Genomic DNA, 24830 nt, shown 5'->3' on the forward strand with positions numbered 1-24830 from the left:
CATAGCTACATGGCTCAAACTGTGTTCGGCAGCCAAGAAACCCAAGCTGCCGGCTGGCTTTTATTTCCTGATATGGCAAAACCAGAAAAGTCTCTTAAGCTTAACGGAGCAGGAGCATGTTAGATCATTTCTAGTCTATTTGCAGAGAAAACAAAGCATGAAGCTTCAAAGAGGCCTGGCCTGGACATGTGGGGACCCTACAGTGCCAAGGATGCAGCCCCCCATTGCACCCTCCCGGGGGTCACACTGACCTGTGAGACTTTGCCTTAGCAGCCCCTGTCCCTGCATGGTCAAAGACCAGGCTGTGGTTCAGGTCTCTCCACTGGATTCCTATTCACACATCAGTTTTCTGGCTTTTTTAAAATTCTTTTTTTTCCTGTTGCAGCCAACACTTGGGATGCAGAACTAACAGTGGACAAAGTGGGCAGAAGCCTGCAGCTGGCCATGATAAAAGATTTTCTGGGGAAAACCTGTCCTGCTCAGAGACCAGCGTGATCAAAAACTGCAGCTTTGTGCTTGCAGCAGGAGAATAATCCAACTGTTAACAGGAGAAAAGCCTGATGCCTGGTCAGAACAAGGAGTCTCTGGCATCCCTTCGGCTTGGAGGTCAGCCTGTATCCATGCTTGCTCAGTAGAGGTGCCTGCAATCTAATCTGTCATCATGCAGGGATCTCCTGGGTGTGAGTATTGGCCTTGCTTTTGAACCTGGATACACCATTCCTCAGCTCAGAAACCTACCCCCTTTGCTACAGACTCTCACAGGTGCATGGAAAGAGCACTCCAGAGCCTTCACGATGTACCCAGGAAAGCAGATGAGTATTTCCACAAGGCTCACTCACCAGCACTTGGCAAAATGGGATAGACCTCAAGATGGTCAATCACCACCTTGCATTGCACCGGCACCTTATTCATCCTAGCTTCAGCTGCCCTGCTGTCTAAGCTAACTCCGCAGCACTCATGTTTGCTGGAAGCTCTGGGGAGAAGGGTTGCTTCAGGCATAATAATCCCTTCAGAGGCAGATGTTGCTTTTCCAGGTTCTGATGCTGACAGTCAGTGACAGTAAAAATCTGACCAATGACAAATATAATCCTTGTCTCTGTGTTGCTGAAAAGAATTCAACAGTAGGTGGAAGCCTTGGAAATCCTTTGAGAGATTTCTCCCAACCAAGTCCTAATTCCCAGAGAGGCAGAGTTCATCACTGCCATAGCACACATCTTTCAGTACGGCTGATGCTTCAGCTGTCAGGATTTAAGTTTGTATATAAAGACCTTATATTTACCTCTGGTGGAAAAATTGTGCTTCATTTTAAACAAGAGAACTCTGTTTCATAAAGGTCACAATCCTGGTCACATTTACCAATTGCCTTTTGAAAGTGACGGAAAAAGTATCTTTAAAAGTCACTATTTAATTTTTACTTTTTTTTAAGATTGTCAGATTTTTTTTTTTTAATCTCTGTGGGCTTGTGCGTCAACTGTTCTGAGCAATCAGCTACGTCTTGTTGACATTGTTAATAGGTTTTCTGACTTGGCTGCTCAGTTGTGTTCTGAAATAACTCAATCAGACTCACAGCAAGTCAGGAACAAAATGGAAAGTTTAGAAGAGGGAAAGCTGGAAATTAATTTCCGGAGCTGTGTGGTTATTTTCTAAGTCTGGGCTCTTCTGAGCAGCATGCAAAAATTCTTGGTAAGATTTCTGGAGACAATTCCATGCCATTTTTCAAAGTTTATGTTTGTAGGAATCCACACTCTTGCAGATTTTCTGCAAGCTACTAAAGTGAAGAGATACCAGGAGATGTGATTCACGAGTGGCGAATGGTTTACCTTAGGATGGTTGCAGTGACTCCTGCTCTATGTTTCTTGATCCTGTTGCAGAGACAGCTCAACTGTTTGTGAAGTACCTGTTGAATTGCTACACCCTGGCTGATTAAGAAAAACCTGCACTGATTTGGGCTCTACAATACTTCAAGCTCTACACCGAGAAAGTCTGGCTGCTCCTCCAGTCAGTGAAGCTGTCCATGCCACAGGTATGGAAACTATTGAGAAGGTGAGCAACCTTGCTCACGAGTTTCTGCACTGGCTTCTTTGAAGCCAGACAGCATCTTCCTGTACTACACTCCTTGCTGCAACACAGCTGTACCCTGAAAGTCAAAAGGGTTGTGTGTGTGTAAAGATCCCTGTAAATAGGGCGTTAGATACAACAAACAGCATGGCATGCTTGGGCTGACAGTGCTTTTGAAAAAGGGCACCAGGCTCCTAAATTGCTTGGATACTTTTAGAAAACAGCCCTTCAGCTATTGTTTCCTCTGTCTCGCCTGCATACAGAAGAGGTGGCCATGCATTTCTCCCATCTCCTGGTTGTGCTGTGCCTTGCTGTGGTATGTAAACATCTAGCTGCTAGCAAGAGCACCGTGCACCTGTTTTCTTCCTCTTTTTCTTGCTGACAATCCCCACTCCTCCCAGTAAGTTAGGCCTGAGGTTACTGCAGTGGTGTGATATTGCAGCTATCTCCCAGACGAGCTGTTGGAGTAAGATGTGATGTATTGATAACAAATAACCACTGCCTCTGCATTTAAACTCTCAGAGACCTGGTTTGGTGTGTGCTGGGCAGGCTGGACACTGACTCCATAGTTGGTCTTCCCTTTGCAGAGATTGAAATAGCTCTGAAGGTTACAGCGAGTCTCACCTATGTGCTAGACAAGACCTACAGAGCTTAGAAGGCAGCACTCTGCTAAGGGTAATAGCGTCCTTTGTCATCCTGATTTCATCTAAACACAAGTCAAAAATAGATATGCTTGGAAAAAAACAAAAATAAAATCCAGATCATGAATGTCAGGAACGTCGCAAAATACAAGCCAGCCTTTCACTGATCAAAACCATCCTGTGCCCTGCAAGCCTCCTCCCAGCCAGTTCAGCCTCACCCAAGACGACGTGTTCTCCAGCCATTAATATTCAGTTGCCATCAATGAGAGCCCAGCCAGAGACCAGCAAAGGCCACAACCTCCTTGAGGTCACAAGGTTGCCAGCGGCAGGGTGGATCAGAGGGTCTCGCTGTAGATGACGCACGGGCTGGTTTCCTCGCAGAGTTCCAGCTGCACGCTGGAAGCAAACCAACGCTTGGCACAACCCAAGCTGTAGTTGAGGGTGGTCCGGTAAATGTTCTTGGCACGCTTAGGAAAAATGATGGTTGTGCTCTGAAACCTCAGTGGCTTCTGGCGGGGCTCAAAGATCAGCTGGGACTTGTAGTTCCGCCAGGTGCAATTGGGAGCAGCAATAACTGTCTCGCTGTAGGTGGTGACAGTGGGGATGGGGCCGTAGAAGATATCATCCCGGTAATGCTTCTCAGAGTCATACTTCACCTCAGAATTGCACCTACAGAGGACAGCAAGGTATCAGAAACACAACCCAGGCAGCAAAGGAGAGAAGACAGGCAGGACTCTTCTCTAGCCCTTTGGAGTTGGCAATGTTTATGACCTCTTAATGCACAGACCCTGGGGCAGATGCAAACCCTACAACCCAAGTCGGAGGGCCAAGCAGACTCCTTCCTGCTGGTGAATCTTGGTGGAACCCCACCTTGCTGTGAATCCATCTCAGCATTTCTGCAGTGCATGTGCACAGAGGACCAAGCCTGCCTGGTCATGTCAGGGCAGAAAAGACCTTGTTGCACAGGCTCCAAGCAACCCCCTTCTTCCTCTGGTTTCCTCCATGGGCCCCACTGGGGCTTCAGCTCAACCCTGAGAGCTACACTGGAGGCAAACACCCTTTTAGCAAAGGACATCAAGAGGTGGTAAAATCTCTCAACTGGGGTAGGTCAGAGGCTGAGGAGTGGACATTCATCCATGGACTGTGCAGGAAAATCCTGAAATCCCAGGAAAATTCTTAATCCAGCCTTTTCTAGAGCATTTTTAACAAGCACACCCACGCAGCATCAACTTGAAATGCTGAGGGCCCTGTGGAAGAAAGGTCTCCTCGTCGTTGACTCACGGTAGGTCTCACCACACTCCCTACTGCTAGTGCTAGGCTTGGGGGGGTGTCACTGCCCCAGTAACCAGGCTGAATAAATGATGCTGGTGGGCCATGGCCATGGGATTGTCACAATGGGGTTAGGGGGAACCTACTTCCCAACACAGCATGCCTGCTGCTGCTTTCACAGGCCCTGTTGTCCATGCAAGCTCTGGCTTGGCAGGAAAATAATGCCATAAACAAGGTTTTTATCTTTGGTGGAAACATGGTTGAGCTGTCAAGGTGTGTGCTTGTCTTTTTTGTTTATATTGCCCTGCAATCAAGGCACAAAGATGGCCAAGCTAGCGAAAATCAGAGTTGGGGGACGATAGGTGAGGCTGCTTGTTGGGGCCTACAGAAAATCCAAGCAATGGTCAAATAGCAGGTGAAGCAAAGAGATGCTGTGGGCTGTGGCTGTCCAATATCCAAGCCATTGGTCTCAAAGGAAGTGGCCATCAGATGAAGAATCCACAAAACGTGGGATGTCACTGCCCTGCCTCTTCTCTGCTGGCCTCCAGAAGGGATGTATGGAAACCAGGCCACGTAAAGGGCTTTTCCTAGAATCCCTGGCCATAGGGAGCAACAGGACTTTCACTTTTTTTCCCTACTCCCCAAACGCTCCTCCAGCAATCAGCAGCCAAGGAATGTGCAGCTCCACGTAAAAAAGATTAAAAGCTGGGTGTGTGCTTGTCATTACCTCCACCCGGAGGGGGGTTGACTGATTGTGCACTGCATGTAATCTGAGCTGCTGTAATGTATTTTGCACAGCTAGGGTGTAAGCAAGTCATTCAGCACACATAAAACAAGACTCCGATGTAATCACCATAAAAACATGCCCGTTGGCAGCTCCTCAGCAAGCAGAGATTTACTGGGGTACATTTGCAGAGAGAGGTTTGCATAGGTTGAGGGGGTGGGAATTGGGTATACAGTCCTCCCACCGTCCCTGCCCCAAGCGGTGTGTAACTGCTCCATGCTGTTTGCAGAGTACATTCCACACCAGCAAAAGAGCAAAAGAAGAGCAGAGCCCAATGTTTATCCATGGGCTGCAGCACCAGCCCCACAGGAGGTCAGAATACCTCCATCACTGGCTTGAGGGACCACCTCCTCATGAGGAGGAGATCATTCTGTCTCTGTGGGCTAGTCTAATGTTGGTTTCTGCGCTGCAAGGGCTAACAAAAACGGGTGCCAATTATAAGGGTGTTGCTTGTTCTGAGGATACAAGTCAGCAGGGAACAGGATGAAGACCATCAGGTTACTTAGTGGAGGCCATCGAGCCTACAGATGGTAATGGTTTTCTCTCATAGCCTTGGATTTTAGCTGGCCTGGGAAGGAAAGCCGCCTTCTCTTACAACCTCCCTCCAGTTCTTGCCTCCTCCCTTCCACCTCTGCTACTGTTAGTGTCTTTTTAATTGAGGCATCACTCTCCCACCCATCCCTCCTTTCCCATCAAAATAACCACGACTCCCATTTGTAAACACATTTTACTTCCTTGCAGAAGAAAAAGCACCAGGAAAAAGACAGCAATCCCCACCTACCAACCCCATCCCGTCTGTACCTGATTTCCTGCACGGGCTCAGGGCTGACCTCAATGCTTTCTCCAAAAAACACAGGGTACATTCGAGGCCGCATCTCCGGCACGGATGGGTTCAGGAGCAGGTAAGGCATCTGCAGGGAAGAAGAGCACAGCAAGTGTTGCGACACAACGGATGAGGCTGGCAGGGTTCATAATATGCTGTGGCTGGGAGCTGAGCAGCCAGCAGCAGCATGTTCAGCACTGGCAGGAGACACTGGTGCCTCCAACCTTGCTGAACTCCTGCGTCCTGTGGGAGACACTGCAGGTGACAGGCTCTTTGGCAATGAGAACAGGTGACTGTGACAGCATCAGGACCAACTTTGTTTCATGCAAGCAAAGCTTGCCTTGCTTGCACACTGAGCATCATTCAGTTCCCCTTCCCTGTCTTTTCTGGGTTTGTAGCAGGGCCCCAGGCTAACGGCGAGGAAGGCACTCTTCTCCATACAGAAAGCTCAAAGGGGAAGATCACTGTCAAGTCACCAAAAAACAGCCTTAAGGTGGTTGGCAGAGAACGGGACCATTAACCCCCATCCTCGCGCAGACAAGCCTCGTACAGGCCTTGCATTTAAGATGCCTTGACTTTCAGATCTGCCACCTGTGGCTGATTCAATTTACAGACTGACTTCCAGCTCCCAGGGCTGATGCGACGCAGCGGGCTGCCCTCCACCCACCAATACCACCCTCTCCACTTCCCTCTGCCCAGCACATCACCCAGGTAAGTCACTCTGCCCCAGAGACCTGGCACTCCATGCTGCACTATCTGTTTGTTGAAATTTAGCCCTCCCTTTCCTTCTTCCTTTCTTGCTTCTCATAAGAATTGCAATTGTTTGGGGGTTTTCTTTAGCCCTGATGTTGTTGCCTCCACTGTTATGAACTAAGTCTTACAAAGTGCATCAGCATGGAGAAGTGCTCTAAGTCTGCTGTAACACAGACATAGGGCCTAAGTCTGCTGACTTAAAGGATGTATATCTACTTAAATGAAATGTGTATATGTACACACACACACACACACATATATATATATACACAAGCTGAAAATAATGTATCCCTTGCAACAATCCAGTGGGGGAAGCAGTAGCCTTGCAATTGCTGCAGTCTCCATGCCAAAAATGCCTGTTAGGCTCCAAGGGATGCTCTAGTTAACCATGCACACCTGAGTGTGGGGTGTGACACTGGGGCACCTTGTGGCCTCTGCAATGCAGGAAACCAGCTTCAAGCCAGGACTTCTTAATGAATGGAGCTGCTCCAATTCATGACACTGAAACTGGATTTTTAAGATTAATTACACCCTGAAGTTACTTACTCTGACAGATCATCACAGTCCAGCCTAGGTTCCTCTGCCCACCACAAAAATGAGTAATCCCACTTCTCTATACTGGACTGCCCTAAAACATCAGTTCCCACATATAGGGATCCTCTGTCTGGTGTCTGGACCAAGCCCAGCAGCTAATTAAGACTAATCCTGCCCTCCTGGAAAAATGTCATTGTGGGTTTTGGTCCCTGCCACCACTTTTCTGTCGGCAGCGATTTATGACACACAGGGATACAGGGTCTCTTTAAAGGAGATGGCTGCAGCCTCTGTGCAGGGTTGAAAGGTCTCTAGATGGCTGAAGAGCTCATGGAGTTTTCCACTTTCCACCATGCATAGGCTGTATGTGCTAGAATCACAGCTGTATTTCATGAGTGTGAGTCAGTAAGATCATCTCAGGACTCACAGAATCCACTGACGGTAGCTGAAGATACAGCTCTTGTATTGGCCTGCTCTTCCCACGCCACTCCCTTCCACCTTCCCCAGCGTCTTCTGGTGGGGTGGTACAGGAGGGAACACTGGAGCTGTGACGCGGTTCATACTGGCAGTGCTGGGTGAGAGGTACTGCAGCTTGTGCCATGCAGCTCCCCAGATGCTCACCAGGTCACCCCTCAGCTGGTGTTAACTGGCAAAGCTCTGCTGAGTCCACGTAACAGCATCAGCTCACACTCGCTGAGGTTTGGTTTTCTCTGGTGGCTTGGGCTTTCCACCTTAGGCTAAGGCAAAATAATGTCATTGCTTCATCTGAATTCACCAAGCCCTTCAATTCTGTGTTGCAAAGCCACAAAGCTGTTTACTCTTCCCATGCTGAAATATCCCTGCACTTTACTACTGCGTTAAACTGTAAAGCAAAATGGCCAACCTCTCTTTCCGATTGAATATTTCTGTTCCATAGTATTTGCATTGGTATGGAGGGGGAGGGGGAAGAAAAAAAGATATGTTCACTACCAAACACTGGCCAAAAAGCAAAGTTCATTGCTTTCAACACTCTTGACGGGGGAGGGCAAGGGCAGCCTTTCTGGTCGTAAATAAAGCTCTCTGCTTCTGAAATGTGAATTGTTTAGATCAGACAAGTCTTAGCTCACAAGACCTCCAGCTTTTAACAGTCTGCACATGGCCAGAGCTCTTTCTAAAGACATCTTGTGCGTGAGGAGAGATTCATGTGGATGCAGGAGTTAAACACCATGTACACATGCATTCATGGGTTCTGCAAACAACAGGCAAGCTGGCCTTTTGGGGGTTCACCAGCAGAGAGATGCAGATTGCTGGTGAAGGAAGAAGGGCTGGGGATATGTGTCTCTTCAGGAGATTGCTCTCTTTCTCTTCATACTCCTGTGGCCACACCTGACATTGGCGAACTCCAGCTGAGAACCAGCCCTCTTTTTACACCATGCCCACTTAAGGAGAAGTCTTGTCTAAAAGGCCTCAGACTGGTCTCTGCTTGCAGATGAGGTGAGAAAATTATCATCTCTGCTCCTCCCTTTGAAAAGCTCAGCTCAGCAAAAAGTGTTTCCAACTTCCCAGATGAAACACTGAGTTTGCACAGGACAGAAAGGTGGGCCTTGGCCTGTAACATAAAGAGCAGACCTAAAGGTACAAATACCTCTTACTGGAAAATATTTGAATATCCTATTTTTACAATGAACCATGACTCTCAGTACAAAAAAATGCTGCCTTCTAAGTGGTTTGGGCTTTTATATCCCATCCCAAAGACAACGCTGCTGACCAGGGTGCAGGTTTGCAACGGGCTCTGAAGGGAAAGCCCCTGGCCCTTGAACTACCACTGCTTCTTCCAGCACCACTAAGATGTTTTTCAGAGTGCATCCACCCCAGTCCATGCCCAGTCCCACCCTCCTTCGTGTGATCCCACAGCCTAAGAAAGTGCATCCAGAGTGCTCAGCGCACCCTGCTCCTTCCATGCCCTGCCTCTGGGGAGCCTTTGCAGTGCTTAGCTCGGCTGGTGAGGGCAACAGTTGTCTTTTTGAGTGTAACCAGCAAGTTGGTGGTTTGCTGTTTCCCGTAACAGGTAAAATAAGTCACAGCCACCAACAAACAGTTTCACACACTGGTACCAATCCCCCAAAAAGTGGAAAGGCAGAACAGGATTGGGAAAGCTCTTCCATCCCAGCTTCTAAACAACAGATGCTGCCAAAACCAATTGCGAACTCAGACAACCAGAAAAAAGGCTGGGAGGCACCGGTGTGAGCCGCACAGGCACCCCAACTTACTCACTGTCTTACTGTGAGTTTAGCCTATGGAGTATCTTTTTTACTTCTACTGGCCAGGGACAAGTGAAGATTGGGTAAAACCGAACAGTTATGCATTAAGCTGCTTTTCAGATCCAGACTAGCTTCCTAGAATGCCAAATAACAAGTTCAGACGGATGGTAACCATGAGCCTCTTTGCTAGATTAATGCAAGAGAAATCCAGATCTCTTAACAGTTCCACAAAGGACATCTGTGAAGTGCAGTTTTAAAGAAGCAGTTTTAAAGAAGCCATTTCAGTGCTTTCAGGCAAATAAACCTTCACGCTTCTTGGTAACATATGCTGACACTAAGCGTGCTCTGAACATCCCTAGAGATGAGGATGCAGGAGCCGAGCTCCTTCCTGTGGCTTAGCAGGAACGTTGCTGGGGCATCTGGCCCCCAGCGTTTGTACGGGAACAGGCTTCAGAGCCCGCTGTGTGCCGGGGGTGCTGCTCAGTCAGAGCATGGGCACGGAGGCAAACACTGTCTGTTGAAATCACAAGTCCCACAGCAGGGAACAGGAAACAAGAACATGCTGCAGAGACAATACCAGTGTGCATGGAGAAACAGAGGCTCTGCCATGCATGACTAACATCAGAGTCAAAAAGTTGCCACCGAATTTGGTGAGAGCAGGATTAAGTCTTCGCCAAGTTAGTTCTGGATGGAGCGGGGATGAGACTATTTCCATTGTGGGTTATACTTTACCTTGCTCTGGGAAGGGAAGGGTGACAAAAGGCATTTCATAATGCATTTCATATGCTGTAAACAAGCATCAACATCAGACCTGCAGGCTTGGTTTGATTAATTTAGAAAGCTGGGATAATTGCAGACATCAGCAAGCCAAAGCCAGTGACTTCTACCACTCGTCAGAGACCATTACAGATTCACACTTATCTACCATGAGCAGTACCATGAGTTGCTGCTGCAGGTCAGAAACCTTGAAGTCACCTGGAAGTCTGCACATGGAAGATGTAAATAACTTAGAAAGCACAGTCTGAAAATAGAGATCATCTGTAAGACCCTGCAGTCTGCTCACCAAACCAGCAACTGAATTGCTTGCACGGAGTGAAAGGGTCACTAAACAGTAAGCACAGGTTTTACACAGCAGCAACTGAAAGGCACTTCAGATGACATTTTGTTTCACCTCCAGTGATGTTCTGAAATATATGCTCCTGCATCTCACCTGGAGTTGGGAAGCACAGAACAGGGGATATGAACTTTCAAAAAGATTTCTCTTTGGGGCTGAAATGTTATAGGCTTGACACATGTCAAAAGCTGGCTTTCTGGCAAGCGTTTGACACCAGCTCCTTCCCATCTGTTTTAAGGTAAAAACAAACCAAAAATGTTCTGCCTGTGAAAAAAAACACTGACTCAATTCTTTTTCCTTCTGCACAGTGATGGTAGAAAGAAGAGGAACACTGGACTGCTGAGCTCCCTTGAGAAAATTATGATCCCTGGCTCATTTCTAGCAATCACTCAGTGATCTCCAGACGCTTCAAAAATAAGGTGAGTTTCTTTATTGCCCTGCACCACAGATGGGCTGGCAGGGAGCAAAGCTCGTTGCACACTATGGGAGTCACTGATGGTGAAGAGGAGAAACCCGCATGTCTTTAGACCAGGCTGTCAACAAGTGATCCACAGTTGAGGTCTGTCTATTCAAAGAACAAACCCTACAGCTGATTAATTTGTCCCCAGTAATTGGAACTTTGCTGCTACTTATCGGATGCAGCTCTGCAAAAGCCACCACAACCCTGTAATCTTCAGGCAGGGAGAGGAGGAGTCTGGTACTCCAGGAAGGTTGAGCAGGCAAAAGGGAAGATACTGGAAAGATCCAGAAGTAAGCTCCACACGTGCATTTTATGCCCTCAAATCAGAGCCAAGGTGAAAATTAAGCAGTAAATGTGCCATCATTTTTACTTCCTTTCCAGTACATAATTTGTTTCAACCAGCAAAGGGTTACAGTATTATTAAAAAGTTGAAGTGCTTTCTTGTTTGGCTGCATTTTTCCCTCTGTCTTAACTCTGATGCCTTTCAGGCATGTAACAGCCTGGACAGCTAAACTCTGCTTTTTTCAAGTAGCATGTAGATGAACACAGATAAAATTGGTTGCTTAATGGAATTCAGTCTACAGCTACCCAACAGCACTTCCTTTATGGTGGCATAAGTATTATGGGAGGCCCTCGCTTTAGGACAGACACGTGTCCTCCAGCCCAACATCATTGCTTTGTACCCGCCATGAGTGCCATCTCAGGGACTGGTTCCTGGGGGTATTTAGATCGCAGAGTTCTAAATAACAGCAACAAAAGATAGGGGGCAGAATCATGCTGGTTTACCCTTAATAATTATGTCGGATCAGTGGGTCCTGTTAAGATACTTTTTATTTGGGGTAACTTACAAGAAGGGAAGCAGAGGTATCAAATAGTAAATAAAGATGAGGAAAAAAGTGCCATGAAACTGGCCTGAAACATACTGACTGGTCTTTACCTTCCAAATTCCAGGCAGCAAAGCAACAAAAAGGAAAGGCAATGAACATGACTTGAAATAAATCCCCCGAAAACCCTTCCCCAGAGAGCACGAAGGACCAGAACTGACCGACTCCTTTTCCTATGGTCGTTATGTGGAAGGCACGAAGATGTGGCATGAGATGTCTAGGGACTGTAAGGGGAAACGGTTTTCCAAGCGTCAGGGCTACAAATAGGATACAGCTTCCCAAATTCCCCGCTCCTAACTTAGCTAGGGCATAAGCAAATCTCTCACCACATTTCCCCTCTATGGTAACATGTCAGGTCCATGAAAATGTCACTTTACTCAGCTGTTATTTACAGCTATAATGAAAGATCTGGCTGAGTTATTTGACACACATCTACATTCTCCGCTCTAGCTGATAAGCAATATTTGTTTAACAGACCATTTATTTTCTGAATATCTTCACGTATTGCACATTACAAGTAATTTATACTAGAGCCGGATGAGATTATATTTGGAGGTGATAACAGTAAATGCAGACCTCAGGTAGAAAGCAGGGCTTTATTATTTCAAAGAACTACATCCTTCCTGCCTATCTCCCTCTTCTATTTCAAGTGGGAAATGTATGCTGCTTTGCTTATTGTCCACAGCATTTCACAGGGACACAATGGATGGAAATTAAACAGCTAGAAGACACCACCCTAGATACAGCCACGTTATGATGAGAACCCTGCGACTGTTTCCCTGACCTGCCCAGAAGGGATGTCTGTCATGGTTTGCAGATTAGGTGAAGCCCAGAGCCATTCCCTCTCCTTCGCTGCTGGCATTGATCCAAGGAGGAAGAGGAGGGAGCGGGTGCGTGTTCAGAACCGGACAGGGCTGGGGGACAAGGGACAGCTAGGTGGGGTTTTGCCTTGGCCAGGCAGCAGACACAGCCGTGAAACTGAAACCACCACCAACCCCCGCAGGGGGAATTCCTGCAGGATCCTGCCCCGTGGGAGAGGTTCAGAAGTGGGTCAGGATGCCCGGCTGCAAATGCCAACCCCTGAGGCAAGCCCTGCTGCTGTTCCAGGTGGGTGCCTCGCTCCCCACACAAGCCTGGGGCTTTCCCCAGAGCTGGGCTCGGAGAGTCATGGCACCTGCTTCGTGTGCAGGCTGCAAGCTGGCTCAGCTTGGGGGTGCTGGGTCTTTCTCTCACATGTGCTGTCACTGTAGGTGTTAGCAGGTCTGGAAGTTACATATTACCTGGAAACCCTTTGATGGCCATGTTCCCCACCCAGTCCCCCTTGCTGGAGAGAGCTCTTTCAGCATAGGATGAGATGCTGGCTCCATAGCCCAAGGGCTCTTCAAAATGCAGCGTGTCATTGAGAGGTGTTCTGTTTTTTGGTTGTTTTGGTTTTTTTTTCCAGTATCAGCCATAAATCCAACAGGGTTGGTATACATGCTGACCTAGACCTCGCTTGTGAAGGCTGCACCAAGGGGCAAGGCATCCTCCTCCTCTTCTGCACTTGAGATGAAGCTGGAATCTCCTCCCATCACACAAGACTGATTCTGGCACCACACTGCTGTCCAACACAGCTCCTGAATGTAAGTAAAAATTCCCTACGTGGGGGCATTCACCTGACAGCTGATCTACTGGGATATAGTCCTACAGAAGTCAGTGCTCAGGGAAGCAGGTTGAATGCACAAACTTAAGTCTTTCAAATTAAAAGAAACTTGTTGCAGTGGCAACAGTGTTGGGAAAGAACAAGAAGTCTGCTCCTTCAAGAAGGCACAACAGATAGTTCTGCAGATGAATGTGATCTTGATCTCCCCTGATATCCATTAGGAGTTACGCTATTGAAGGCAAAGCACTTACTTCAGCAGAAACCAAAAGCAGTTCTTCTAGCCTAAAACTCTATCCCAGGGCAACAACAACAGGGAAAACTCTAAGCACATCTGGCTACCTTGATGTCATTTTGTTCCCTATCCCTCCAGCAACTGCTTCTTTGTGCACATTATTAAGAGATCTATTTCATCGTATTTATGTTCTTTTTGGCCCAGCATTACACACAAAGTCTAGGGAATTCAGTAATCCAAGTCCTAAGAATCAATTTAATCACATTTTAGATTTAAAAGGCAGAACTAGGTAAAAGTCACCTTCTATTTTCATTAGGATATTTGCACTTAAGCACAAAATAATTGACAAATTCCCTACATGGACTTTATTTGAAGAAATAAAAGTCAATTTCTCCTGCACTGCAAGTAAAACGCAAATGGTGTTGAACTTGTGGTATTTATGACTCTGGCCCTAAATTGCCTTTCATATTTTCTTGGATCCCAAAGCTGTAGCCAAATTGGCCGGTTAAATGTGAATAAATGGTGCATTGTCTTTGAAACAAAGTCATGCTTATTAAAGAGAAGAGAGTTTACTTTTTCAGAGTCACAGTTAATAACACAAAGCAGGGAGAGCATGGATTTTACACAGAAGAAAGTCTTCGATAAGGGCATGCAATCTCATTTTACTCTGTATGAGAAGACCTGTCCTAGAGCAGAAAAATTCTTCAATATATTTGTGAAGTTGGAGAAAAATAACTGACTGCAAAAGAACGCAACTGGGTTCAGATTGGTGGTTTTGATAGTCTGGAGCAAGGAATAGTATGAAATACTTCCCACAGTTCTGGAATGTTGTTTTCTTCACCTGACAGCAATTTATTGTACCGTACATACTAGAATTTTGGCCATTAGTGACTGAGCTTATATATGGTTTTATAGTATTACAACACAAAGAGTACAGGCTGCATTCCTGGCTCTGTCACGTTTATAAGCAAAACAAACACTAATATAATAGGCTATTAAAAAAGCATGCCTTGGTGTGCAAATAGCTGCAATATTGATTTGCCAATTCTGCATGCTCTGATGAACAGCAGAGTAGTAGAGTTAAACAGAAGCACATTCATGGATTGCATAATTGCTCATAGATTTGCAAGTCCTTGTTAAATGGCAAGATTAAAACTAATTAGACACTGAAATTTAGAAGTATGAAGCAAGCAATGCTCTCCATATTTTTCCTGCTTTCTTAGTAACAGCTGCAAGTACAGTATTTGCAGGGTGGAAATGAGAAGAAATTAAGCTTTCTGTACAGTCAAATACGAGTGAGAGTTCCTATTTACTTCATTATTTTGCAGTCATTAAAGAGCAAAGTCCTGCACCACTCCAAATACAAACTGGTTTCAATGTTAGGATCTCCGCAATTCTGTACCTACTAAGGGCATGGAAATATTCACAATGTATGAAAACCATACTCTAACAGCAGGAGCCCAGGGCTACCCATGCTGTTGCAATTGTCATATAGAATTTGGAAGCATCTACAATGTAAGTTCCTCTGATCAAAATAAGAAAAATAACTGGAAAACTTAATTTTGCCTTACACAGATCACAGGAATAACTTTTTTCCTTAGGAGTCAGGCACTAAAACTCTCAGACCTAGCAGCGCAAGAGCTCGATAAGGTTTTTCTTATGCTCTTTCATCTTTGAAATATAAGGGCTTTCTTGGGAGGAGTGGTGGCCAACTATCTTATTACTGGAATGGAGGCTGTCATATCCCCATTACAGAGCTTTGCAGACACCTCCACCCCAGCTGTTTTCTGGTCCAGCAAGCCTTCATTCACCTTCCCCCAGATTTTATTTTACAAATACATAGCAACAGCCTGATCCTGCCAAATCAGAGGTGTGTGGGTAACTCTTTGTACATAAACAGTCCCATCAAGATGGCACACATGCCCAGGCATCTGCAGGTAAGGCTCCATATTTGGAACCGCAGCATTAGCGGGTTTGAGATTTTTCATAATTAACACTTCACACGCTACCCACCATAGTCTGGTGAGGAGGAGTCATTGTTCACGGGGAAGGTTTTGGCACGTTCAGGAGTAAAAGGCAGTTTTCAGTAATATGTTAAAATAGCTTTAGAACTTGAGAAAGTAAATGACGGTGTGAGAAGTCATTGCAAAGTGCACCTACCAGGAAGAAGTCTTTAAATTGTCACTAATTCCCAGGAAGATAATTTTTTCCCATGGAAAGATTTGTGCTGCAGAGGTTTTATTCTGTATAGAAGCCAATTAACTGTGTTGAATACACCTACAAATATCTTTTATATATGTTTAAAAAAAATGTGAAAGATCCCTGGAGAAGAACTTTCATCATCCTTTAAGAACCTCCACCACCATTGCTTATGCTCTGAACTTTGTGTTTTAAAAACAGTTTTTATAGCTAAGGGATAGAAACAAACAAAATAAAGCAGAATAACAGTCATAATAAATCTATACTCCACAGTCGACCGCTTCGCTGGCACTGGGTCAGGCTAACTGAAATCTACACTGGTCCTGCCAGCTGTCTGAGCTTACAAACCCCTAACCCTGCCCTGCTCAGCCACGCAGTGCAGAAACCTTTCCCGCAGACTCCTGCCACAAAACCTCACTCCAGCAAATGGCAGCAGCACACAACCTTCCCCAGACTGCATCTCCTGTACCAACTCCCGGATAGACATCAGTACCCTGCCCCGAGTTAACGAACTGTTTCGTGTCTCTTTCAGCCAGGGCTCCAGCAAACGTGGCTCCGCGCTACCGACAAGACAAATGTGGGATGCCAGAGCATAAGCACAGTTAGGAGCCGGACTCCTCTGCCTCAGTCCAGACGGATGCAGCTCCAACCTGTATCTACCAGGCAGGACGGTGTCGCTGAGAAGCAATTACACTTTTCTGTTGTTAAGGTAGGCAGGGGAACCTGTTTCAGACCTGAGTTTTACTCCCACACCATTATTAGAGCTTACCCAGCCAAAGTGCCAACACTTCTGTGAGCGTATCAGAAAACCCCCAGCCGGCACTGAGCCAACCCCCTGCCTGGGCACACCAGCGGCAGTGCCAACACTGGACTGGTGCCGCGATGGGGCACGAGCAGCCCAGGAGAGCCCTCGTCCACCAGCGCAGGCAGCCGGGCACCGATGGGGGACACAGCCCAGGGGTGGCCCAGCCAGCGGGCACAGGCCCTTTCCTCACTGCCCCCCACTCCGGGGCTCGGCCAGCCATTCTCCCCCCTGGGGCCCGGGGAGGACAGAGCCCAGCATCCAGGGTTTGGCTCTTACCACTTTGCCGTCCTTGGCCTCTCGACGGTGCCCCGGGGCCGGGGGCTCCGTGCCGCTGCTGCCCCCTGCTCGGCCCTCGCCAGGCGAGAGGGAGTAGAAAGGGGGGCTGGGGCTGGGGGGCAGCCCCGAGTCCGGGCTGTCCAGCAAGCCTTCCCGGCTCTTCTCCTTCAGACTCTCGTCCATCCCTTGCAGCTGTAGGTGACCTACCATGTCTGGGGGGCAGCGAGGGGGCCGCAGCGGGAGAAAATCCTCCAGCGCCGCCCGCCGCGGAGGGAGGGAAGGTGAAAGGAGCCCGGGGGGCCCCCCCCTGAGTCCCGATCGCCGCCACCAGCCTGCCGGAGCCCGGGCTGAGCCTGCCGCGGGGGGGGAAAGCCAACATCAGCCGGACCGGGCTGTCCCGGCCGCCTTCCCTCTACCCGGCCCCCGTGCCCTGCCCGCCCGGCCGCCCCCCGATCGTCAGGCGGCCCCCGGGGAAGGGAAGAAAGGCCCGATCCCCCCCGCCCCAGCCCCGCGGGGGATGCGGCCGTTTACGTGCGGCAGACCCTGGGGCGGCCCCGCCGGCAGGGAGCGCTGGGGGCGGCGGGGAACGGGGGCGGCGGGGAACGGGGCCGGGCAAGCCGCTCTCGTCCACAAGCTGCCGCCGTCCGCCCGCCCGCCGCTTCCCGGCGGCCCATTTATCCGGAGAGGGTGGGAGGGGAGCCGGGGACCGCCCTCCCCTTCCACCGGTCCCCCAGCTCTGCCCCGGCCGCACATTATCAGGCACTTTCCAGTCAGGGAGCGCGTTTGGCGCCGCCCGCCCTCTCCCCCCCGGGCGTCGCCCCCCGAAGAGACCTGAGTCAACCCTCGCACACGGCGCTGCCCCCCGGGCTCGGGAGAGGGGCTTCCCCTCCCTCCCACCCACCCGCCATCACGGAGTTGCTGTTTCCCTCCATTGGTTTCCCTCACTTCTGGTTTTTCCTTCACTTCTGTATGATTTTTTCCTCAGTTGCATCTGATTTTTCCCTCAGTTTGGATTTTCTTCCCTCTTTCACCCCAGCACCCCCCAAAGCAGCTCTTCTCCTCAGTGTCAAGGCACGTGGGCATGAGGGAGAGCTCAACAGCCATCGTCCCTCTTTGCTTTGAGGTGGCTAAGGGTGGCTTCACCGAGACATCAGGTGATCATGGCAGTGTTGGCAACCGGGTGTACAAACCCGCCATAGCCCCTGTGCCGGCCATACCCTCATGGCGGTCCTTATGCCTCCTGCTTAATGCAGCCCAAAACAGTCTCTTTGGCTCCACAGCTGCTGGTCCACGACCACCGAGGAGCTGGCCTCCCCATCTCGACCATCGTGTGTTCGAGGCCACCATAACTGCAATGGGAGGTCATCCCAAATCCCAGCACTGCCACTAGCCAGGAGGAGCAGCATGTTCCAGAGGTGCTGCCAGCACTGAGGGGAATGGCGAGTCCATATCAACCCTCGGAGTTCAGAGGAGCAAGCAGCGGTTAAACAGGTCGGGCTTGCTGAAGCCAATATGGACATTTATTGCACAATAACTGGCTGACATTACCTTGTCCACAGCCCTGGTAATGTTTTTCTCATCATGTTTTGTCTCTACACAGAGTCCAGACTGTGAGAAATTTGGGGCAGGCCCACTCATACGGCTGAGCCCGGTGGAGATTTGTTCGTGGCAAAGAGTTTTCCATGGGAAACTGTTGAAATCCAACTGGCTGCCTCCTCCTGATCCGAGCTGTTGGCCCAGCACCCAGCAAAATGGGACTGCAGTTGTTTGTGCTACAAAACCAACAAATACAATATTTGTTATGGCAGCTGATGAAAATGTGAAGGGTCTGGTCTTGCACCTAGGGATGAAGGCTTTCACGCCCAAACCCTCAATATGGAAGCCCTCAAGATGGCACAAAGTCCTCAGAGGTTGGATTTGATCCCAAAAGGGCCCACACTCCATCTTCCTGAGGGAGCAGGTCAGACTGCGTGGTGGTAGGTGAACCCACTAGCTAATAAAGCTGGATTTGTTTAGGCTTATTCTTGCTCAAGTCAAAAGGAAAGGCCAAGGATGCCCAAATTCACCCTTGACTGAAATGAGGGGCCCTCCTTGGAGTGACTGAAGTGATCTGTATGCACTGAGCTGTGCAGAGGAATGTCACTGATTTATAAATGTCAAACAGGCACCGAGCAGCCCACACACGAACCAGTGAATTCTTACCTCTGACCCGCTCCTCGGCTCCAGCGGCCGCACAGGCTGATTTAGAGCCCCTTACTGTAAGGGCTCTAATGTCTCACACAGACTACGGCTGATCTGAAAATGTCAAAGGGGACCAAAGGTCAAAATTTCCATAAATTAGGCCCTGGCTTGCTACCTATCATGTAATAGGATTCTCTGGCCAGTTAACACTGTGAACTACAGGCATTGAGCCCAGCAGTTCCCCTGCAGCCCTGTTCCCCTGCCCCTCTCCTGAACCGGCAAGACCATACGTGCAAGGGGAAGGAGTGTCTTCAGAGCTGCTTTTCTCCAAGGAGAAAAAAGGAACAGGACAAAGGGACACTGGACAGGGGTGAGTGCACTATCCTTTACTCCTACAGAGGTATATTTTAGCTTGGGGAGCAGTTAGGGGGAGACTGTGTTTTTTCTGATTCTTGTTTTGAGAAACTACAATCAAATTTTTGCCCGGAGCTAAATAACGCATATTTTTAAAGGTAAATTTCAGTACAATACATGCGTTCAGCACAGAAGTGGGTGTTCTTGGTTTCGGGTTTGCTGAGTTGAAATGCTAGGCACTATTGAGCATCCCCATTTGTAGGGGTATTGACTTCACCTATGACTGGTTAAACTGCTGCTGGGTTCTGCAGGGCGCGTGTGTGCACATATTATGGTGGTATTGTTATTGTTGTTGTTGTTGTTCTGCAGGGCATATATTATGGTGCACATATTATGGTGGTATTATTGTTGTTGTTGTTGTTAGTTTTAGTATTATTCTGTTTAAAGTTAGTAATGGGTCACTCACCCAAGATGGAGCTCTCTTGTATAAAGCCCAGGGTGGGCAGGTGGTAAGAAATGCTCCTGTCCTGATGGCTGTGATGGAAATGATTTGTTCTTTGGTCAGAAGTCCTCCTGGAGCCACAGTATCCGGCTCTTGGCCAGTGAAAATTTCCTCAAATGGAAACTGACTGAAAGATATAGTATGCAGACACAGATGTATATACAGGGTAGTAGAATTAGACCTGTTGAAACAGGATGTAAATATTGCACAGTGCCTTACCAAAGGAGAAAAACAACAAGTAGGGGATTTTCAGTTGAGGCCATGTTGCTCTGCTGAAACCCTCCTTAGTTCAGCAATTCTTAATTTGCTGGAAGGAATCACTAGGGACTGGTACATTCCTGTGTCTTGGCTTGGGAACAGGGAAACTGGGCCCTTGTGTGTATGGTGGGACAAGGAGGAAGGAAAAGTCTGGAGAGAAGTTTTCTGAAGCAGCTGAGTGTAGACAAACAGGTGCAAACACAGTGGTACAAGGGCAGCAGTGTGTGAAGGCATAGGCTGTGGGACAGTGGCCTCCACTACCAGCACTAAACCTGAAGGAACAACCCTGCCTAGCCGGGAATTGAAATGTAAACCAACAATAAATAAGGAGTGGGGAGTCAAGTAGCAGAAAACTAGGGAAAATTCCAGCAGGGCTGTATCTGTTAAGGTTCACTCTCAGGCAGAGGTGTTTTTCTGACAACATTGATTAAAGAGGTCTCTATGAAACACATAGTTCTCAGAACTTCTCCAACTTTTTTTCATTGGTCTATTTTGTTATAAAATGCAAACTCCACACCTAGTCCTGAAATAGGTGAAGAAATGCATGTAAAGAAGCCCCTGTGCTTTGCTGGGAGCTGCAGGAGCTCAGTGCTGCTCAGGACCAGAGACCTGCTGTGTGCCAGGCTGGTAATGGTGCATGCGGCATTGACAGCTCTAATCAGGTAATAAGCAGAGCATCTGGGATGCGATGTGATCTGAGCCCTGGCTCACCGAGCTCTATGCAGTTGTGTCTGAGGTTTCCAGGTGAGGCTTTACAAGCCAAAATCTGCTGAGGGCTATGTGATCTTCAGAGATCCCTCAGATAAGTGCTGTGACTTCGTCCACATGCTTGGATGTCTGTTCCTCTTTGCTACTGTCTGCCTTGCCAAATACCATGGGACTCACGTCTGGCACTCCTGTCACTGGTGGTACTCCTGGGATCCCCTTGCAGCCTCTCTACAACCCCAACCTTTTCTTTGTTCTCCTTCCCTATGTCCAGGTTCTGGCCAGGCTCTTGTATCCAATACAACTGCACTGAAACATCCAGCAGCCCTTTATGACCATGAATATCCCACTAGTAAGATATATCATGAATGGTTGGATCAAAACGCACAAAATGATGCAGCACAGGTGGGAAGTCATGAGAGAGGGACTGTGTGAGCAGGAACCCAGACAGCCTTCCTGGTGTGAGCAGCCCTGCTTTTGCGTAAAAGCTGGTATCCCTCCTTGAATCCACTGGGATTCAAATCTCTCCATGCTTTGATGAGTCCTCTGCCTCCTGTTTTCCTAGCTAGTCTCTTAGCTAGATTTGAGTACTTTAGGAATCTGCCATCCCACAGACGTGGCAGAATATCAGCATCACGTGCTAAGTTTCCTTCCACTGCTGCCAGGCTTGAAAGACAAATACAGTGAGGGAAGAAAGAGACAGGATACAAACACCTACATCAGGACTTTTTCTGAAGCAGGCTGGGTGGCAAAATGGGAAGAATGCTAGGAATGTCCATTCTGGTTCACTGTTGAACCTGATCCTTCAGAACACCCACAGCATAACTAGTCCTAGTAAGAATGGCTTGGGCCACAGTTGGATGTAACTATGCTGTTCGGTTCCCTCCAAAGAGGTGCAGCCTTTCCTCTCTGCAGTGTATTCCAGACAATAGTGTTGAAAAGCACCAAAGCAGCAGGATCACTGCGGGGAATACAACCACAGAGCAGTACCCAGGTACATCAGGCCCAGATCACCCTTGCCTGGCACCTCATGGAGTTGTTCACCTCAGCCCAAAATGATGCAAAGCATGAGGGTGGCATGCCGCTGCTCACTGCACAGGTCCAGATGATGATACAAAGAGCAGGAAGCACATCCATAGCGCTGGACCTGGAAACCACATGCCAATAATGATTCATTTTGCAGGACAGCATGGCAGAGTTCAAATCAAAGGAACCTTTCTGCCTGAAAAGCAGAGGGCCATTTATCAAGAGATAAAATCACCTCCTGAGAGGTCTGCTCATTTATTTTTAGGCAGCCCCCACATCAGGAGATTTTTTGACCTGGACTCTGAGTCTTGGCTGTCTGGTCCAGTGAAGGCCACAGTGCTTCAGAGAGCTTCTCTTAGGAGATACCTGGTCTCCTTACAGCATCCTCAGGTATGGCTTTGCCAAGTCACTACAAGGGCTTGTAGCTTGTTCCTGTCTCCTGTTAGCACTGTGTCAGTCCTGCACCGTGGGAGCAACCGGAATGCTATGCAGCTCCCTCAAGTCATGGCTGCACCTGTCCTGGCCCTGTTACCCTCACCAGCCCCTCCTAGCAGCGACTTGGAACAAACTGTCTATCAGGAAATGGGAATGAAAGCCACAAAATTTTTTCTGGCATTAGGAGTGCCTGTTCTTCGCAATAAATCAAAGGAAGCAAATTTCCTTTGAATATCCTGGGCTTGACATAAAGATAGTGCATCTCCCAGACAAGACAGTAGACTTTTCAACTGCAGTAAAGAAGGATGATCTTTCAAGAACATGCATAGCGTTATATACAAATGCTGCCTTCTCACATTTGACTGCGGTTTATACAGTTTGTGTCACAATCAAGGCAAAAAAATAACTGAATGCTGTATTACAGAATGAGCAGATGATCTGAAGCACAGAGAAATCATCATAAAGACTCCTGCTGACTCTGCTTGCCTTTGAGTAGGGTGCTACATGCAGACTATTAAATTACCTGTGCAGTCCAGTTGGCATTTGCTGATATTGTTATATACTTGAGTCAAAACACACCTCCCTGCCTCGCTGCCCTGGTGAAGGACCTGCCCGTTATTCTGCAAAATTTCCTCTGCTTGTCTGTCAGGGCTGCTGTGCTGTAATCTTGGAGGATAATCAACAGCAAAACCATTCATAAATCACAGCTTACAGAAAAGACGCCTATAGGGTCTTAAATTTCAAGCCTGTGAAGCCATCATTTCAACAATGACAGTCAAAGGGGAGATTAAGAATTCTTTTACATGGAAAAGTTTTTCTTGGAAGAGCAGCCCTTTCTTTGGTTGCCTGTAAATACAGTCATGTGGATTTGATTTTTACATGGCCCTTCTGCCCGCTTGCAGGGAACGCTCTGCAACCCCAGTGGGCCTGCTCTTGCACCAAACTGGCGTGTGGAGGGACCGCAGCGGGATTTGAATAAGGCATCAAAAACAAAGAACTAAAGCTTTGTCCAGTGCTAGCACAGGCCAAATGGGCAGCCTGTTTGGGAGGCAGTGGCAGGACGTTCCAGAGAACCAGACCCCTCTTGGCTCAAGTCCACCATGCCTCATGGTCCAACTGCAGAATGGGAATAAGACCAGTGCCTTATTTTATGGTGCCAGTAAAGAATTCAGAGATTATCTGTACTTGCACCTCATGGTGTTTAAGGCTGTAAGGGTATGGTAAAGTGTATTGCCAAAAAGTGAATGCAGGGCTTAATCCAGCTGGATTAACCTACCACCAGGAGGGTAGGTGATCTCTCTCTGATCCAGACTGAGTCTTGTCTTGCTTTGTTCATTTGGGCTAAGTGCTATACTAGGAAGAAAGGGAGGGAGAATGTCTCTGTGTAGTTCCTGCCCTCCCTGCTGTGGATGACGACCAGCAGTGCTTGCAGCATCTGTCTTCAGGTTGAGAAAAGCGAGTCCCAGACAGGTTCCAGACTCATGCTCGTGGCGGTTCCCAAACAGCCCACCTGGAAATGGACTCTGCCTGTTCAATTCAACTTTCAGATAACAAATGTTTACAGCATGTTTTCCTGCTAACTCTGATGAGTTCTATTTGATTAATTAGTTAGAGTAAGGTCTGACTGTAGCTGCCTCCATTTCCATCCACAGGGCAGTGTAGAAGAGCTAATAATGACATTACTGGTCAAAGATGAATTCACTTGCTCAGACCTAACCATTTTCAGAGTCACTGGTGAACAGCTAGAGCTGGCTTAGCACTACAAGTCTAGTGGTTAGGCTTCCAAGGGTGCATAGCACTGATGCCGCTGCAATAACAGGTAACGAACCATGAAGAGCTTGAAAACTGGAGGGAAATATCTTCCAATCTATAGAGGATTTAGTGCCAACTTTGCCTGGGGCATTCTCACTGTGTCATTAGCAGGCCCTCCAAAAGAAACAGATAAACAGCCCATTTAAAAGAAAAAAGTCTGATAACTGCATGTAGTTAGAGCTGGGTTATTAAATTAAAACCAGCAGATTAGTTAGCTCAGTTAAGCTACCTGAGGTTGTGGAGCCTGAAGGAAACATTTTTTTAATTGAAGAAAAAAATATCAAAATCAAAGCCTCCTTCATTGAAGGACTTGGTTTTTTGTTTGCAAAGGAAGCATCACTCCTTACTATGAGAAAATATAACTCATATAGCCTGGTGATGAAATCCTGCAAAGGAGCGGAGTTGGAGGAATGGATGCCTGAAGAAGATGCAATGGGAGCAGGAGAAGAAACACCATGTGGAGGAATAAAATCTGGTAAGGCATCTAACGTGCTTTCCTTCAGTTACTCTTCCACTGAGAGTGGGAACTAGGTGGCTCTCTGCTGGTATGTCTACACTTCCTGATTTCTAGATGTACACTGTGTTTCCTTCTTCTGTTTTTGTAGACTGCTTAGTTTTGTGACAAGCAAGGGAAAATATAAGTGGGAAGGACGCTTCTGTTCTAAGCATGGTTAGAGAATAACAAAAGCACACCAAAAACTACTCTGAAGAATTAAAAAATCTTTCAAAAAAGCAAGTGTTTCACAGCTTAAGATGTTATGGAGTTTTTTTAAATATGGAAGAGGCATGGATTACAGTGAGGATAACTCTCCCCAAGAAAAAAACAAAACAAAACATTTTTTTCAG

At 47.7% G+C, this 24830-nt stretch overlaps 1 protein-coding gene across 2 annotated transcripts; it reads right to left on the reverse strand.

Annotated features, from left to right (window-relative positions):
- Positions 1-275: 275 nt before the first annotated feature.
- On the reverse strand, positions 276-17312 carry RFLNA (refilin A). Of its 2 annotated transcripts, none has more exons than XM_054844962.1 (3): positions 16919-17312; positions 5554-5663; positions 276-3368 (listed from the first exon to the last, which is right to left on the reverse strand). In XM_054844962.1, exons 1-3 carry the CDS (start codon positions 16919-16921, stop codon positions 3035-3037), a joined length of 447 nt encoding a protein of 148 aa, XP_054700937.1. In that variant the 5' UTR covers positions 16922-17312; the 3' UTR covers positions 276-3034. The 2 variants fall into 2 exon arrangements, with proteins under 2 accessions (XP_054700937.1, XP_054700936.1); XM_054844961.1 differs by having other exon boundaries at positions 16712-17312.
- Positions 17313-24830: the final 7518 nt, after the last annotated feature.

This window comes from Grus americana, chromosome 16 (assembly GCF_028858705.1).
Source record: "Grus americana isolate bGruAme1 chromosome 16, bGruAme1.mat, whole genome shotgun sequence".
Lineage (NCBI taxonomy): Eukaryota > Metazoa > Chordata > Aves > Gruiformes > Gruidae > Grus > Grus americana.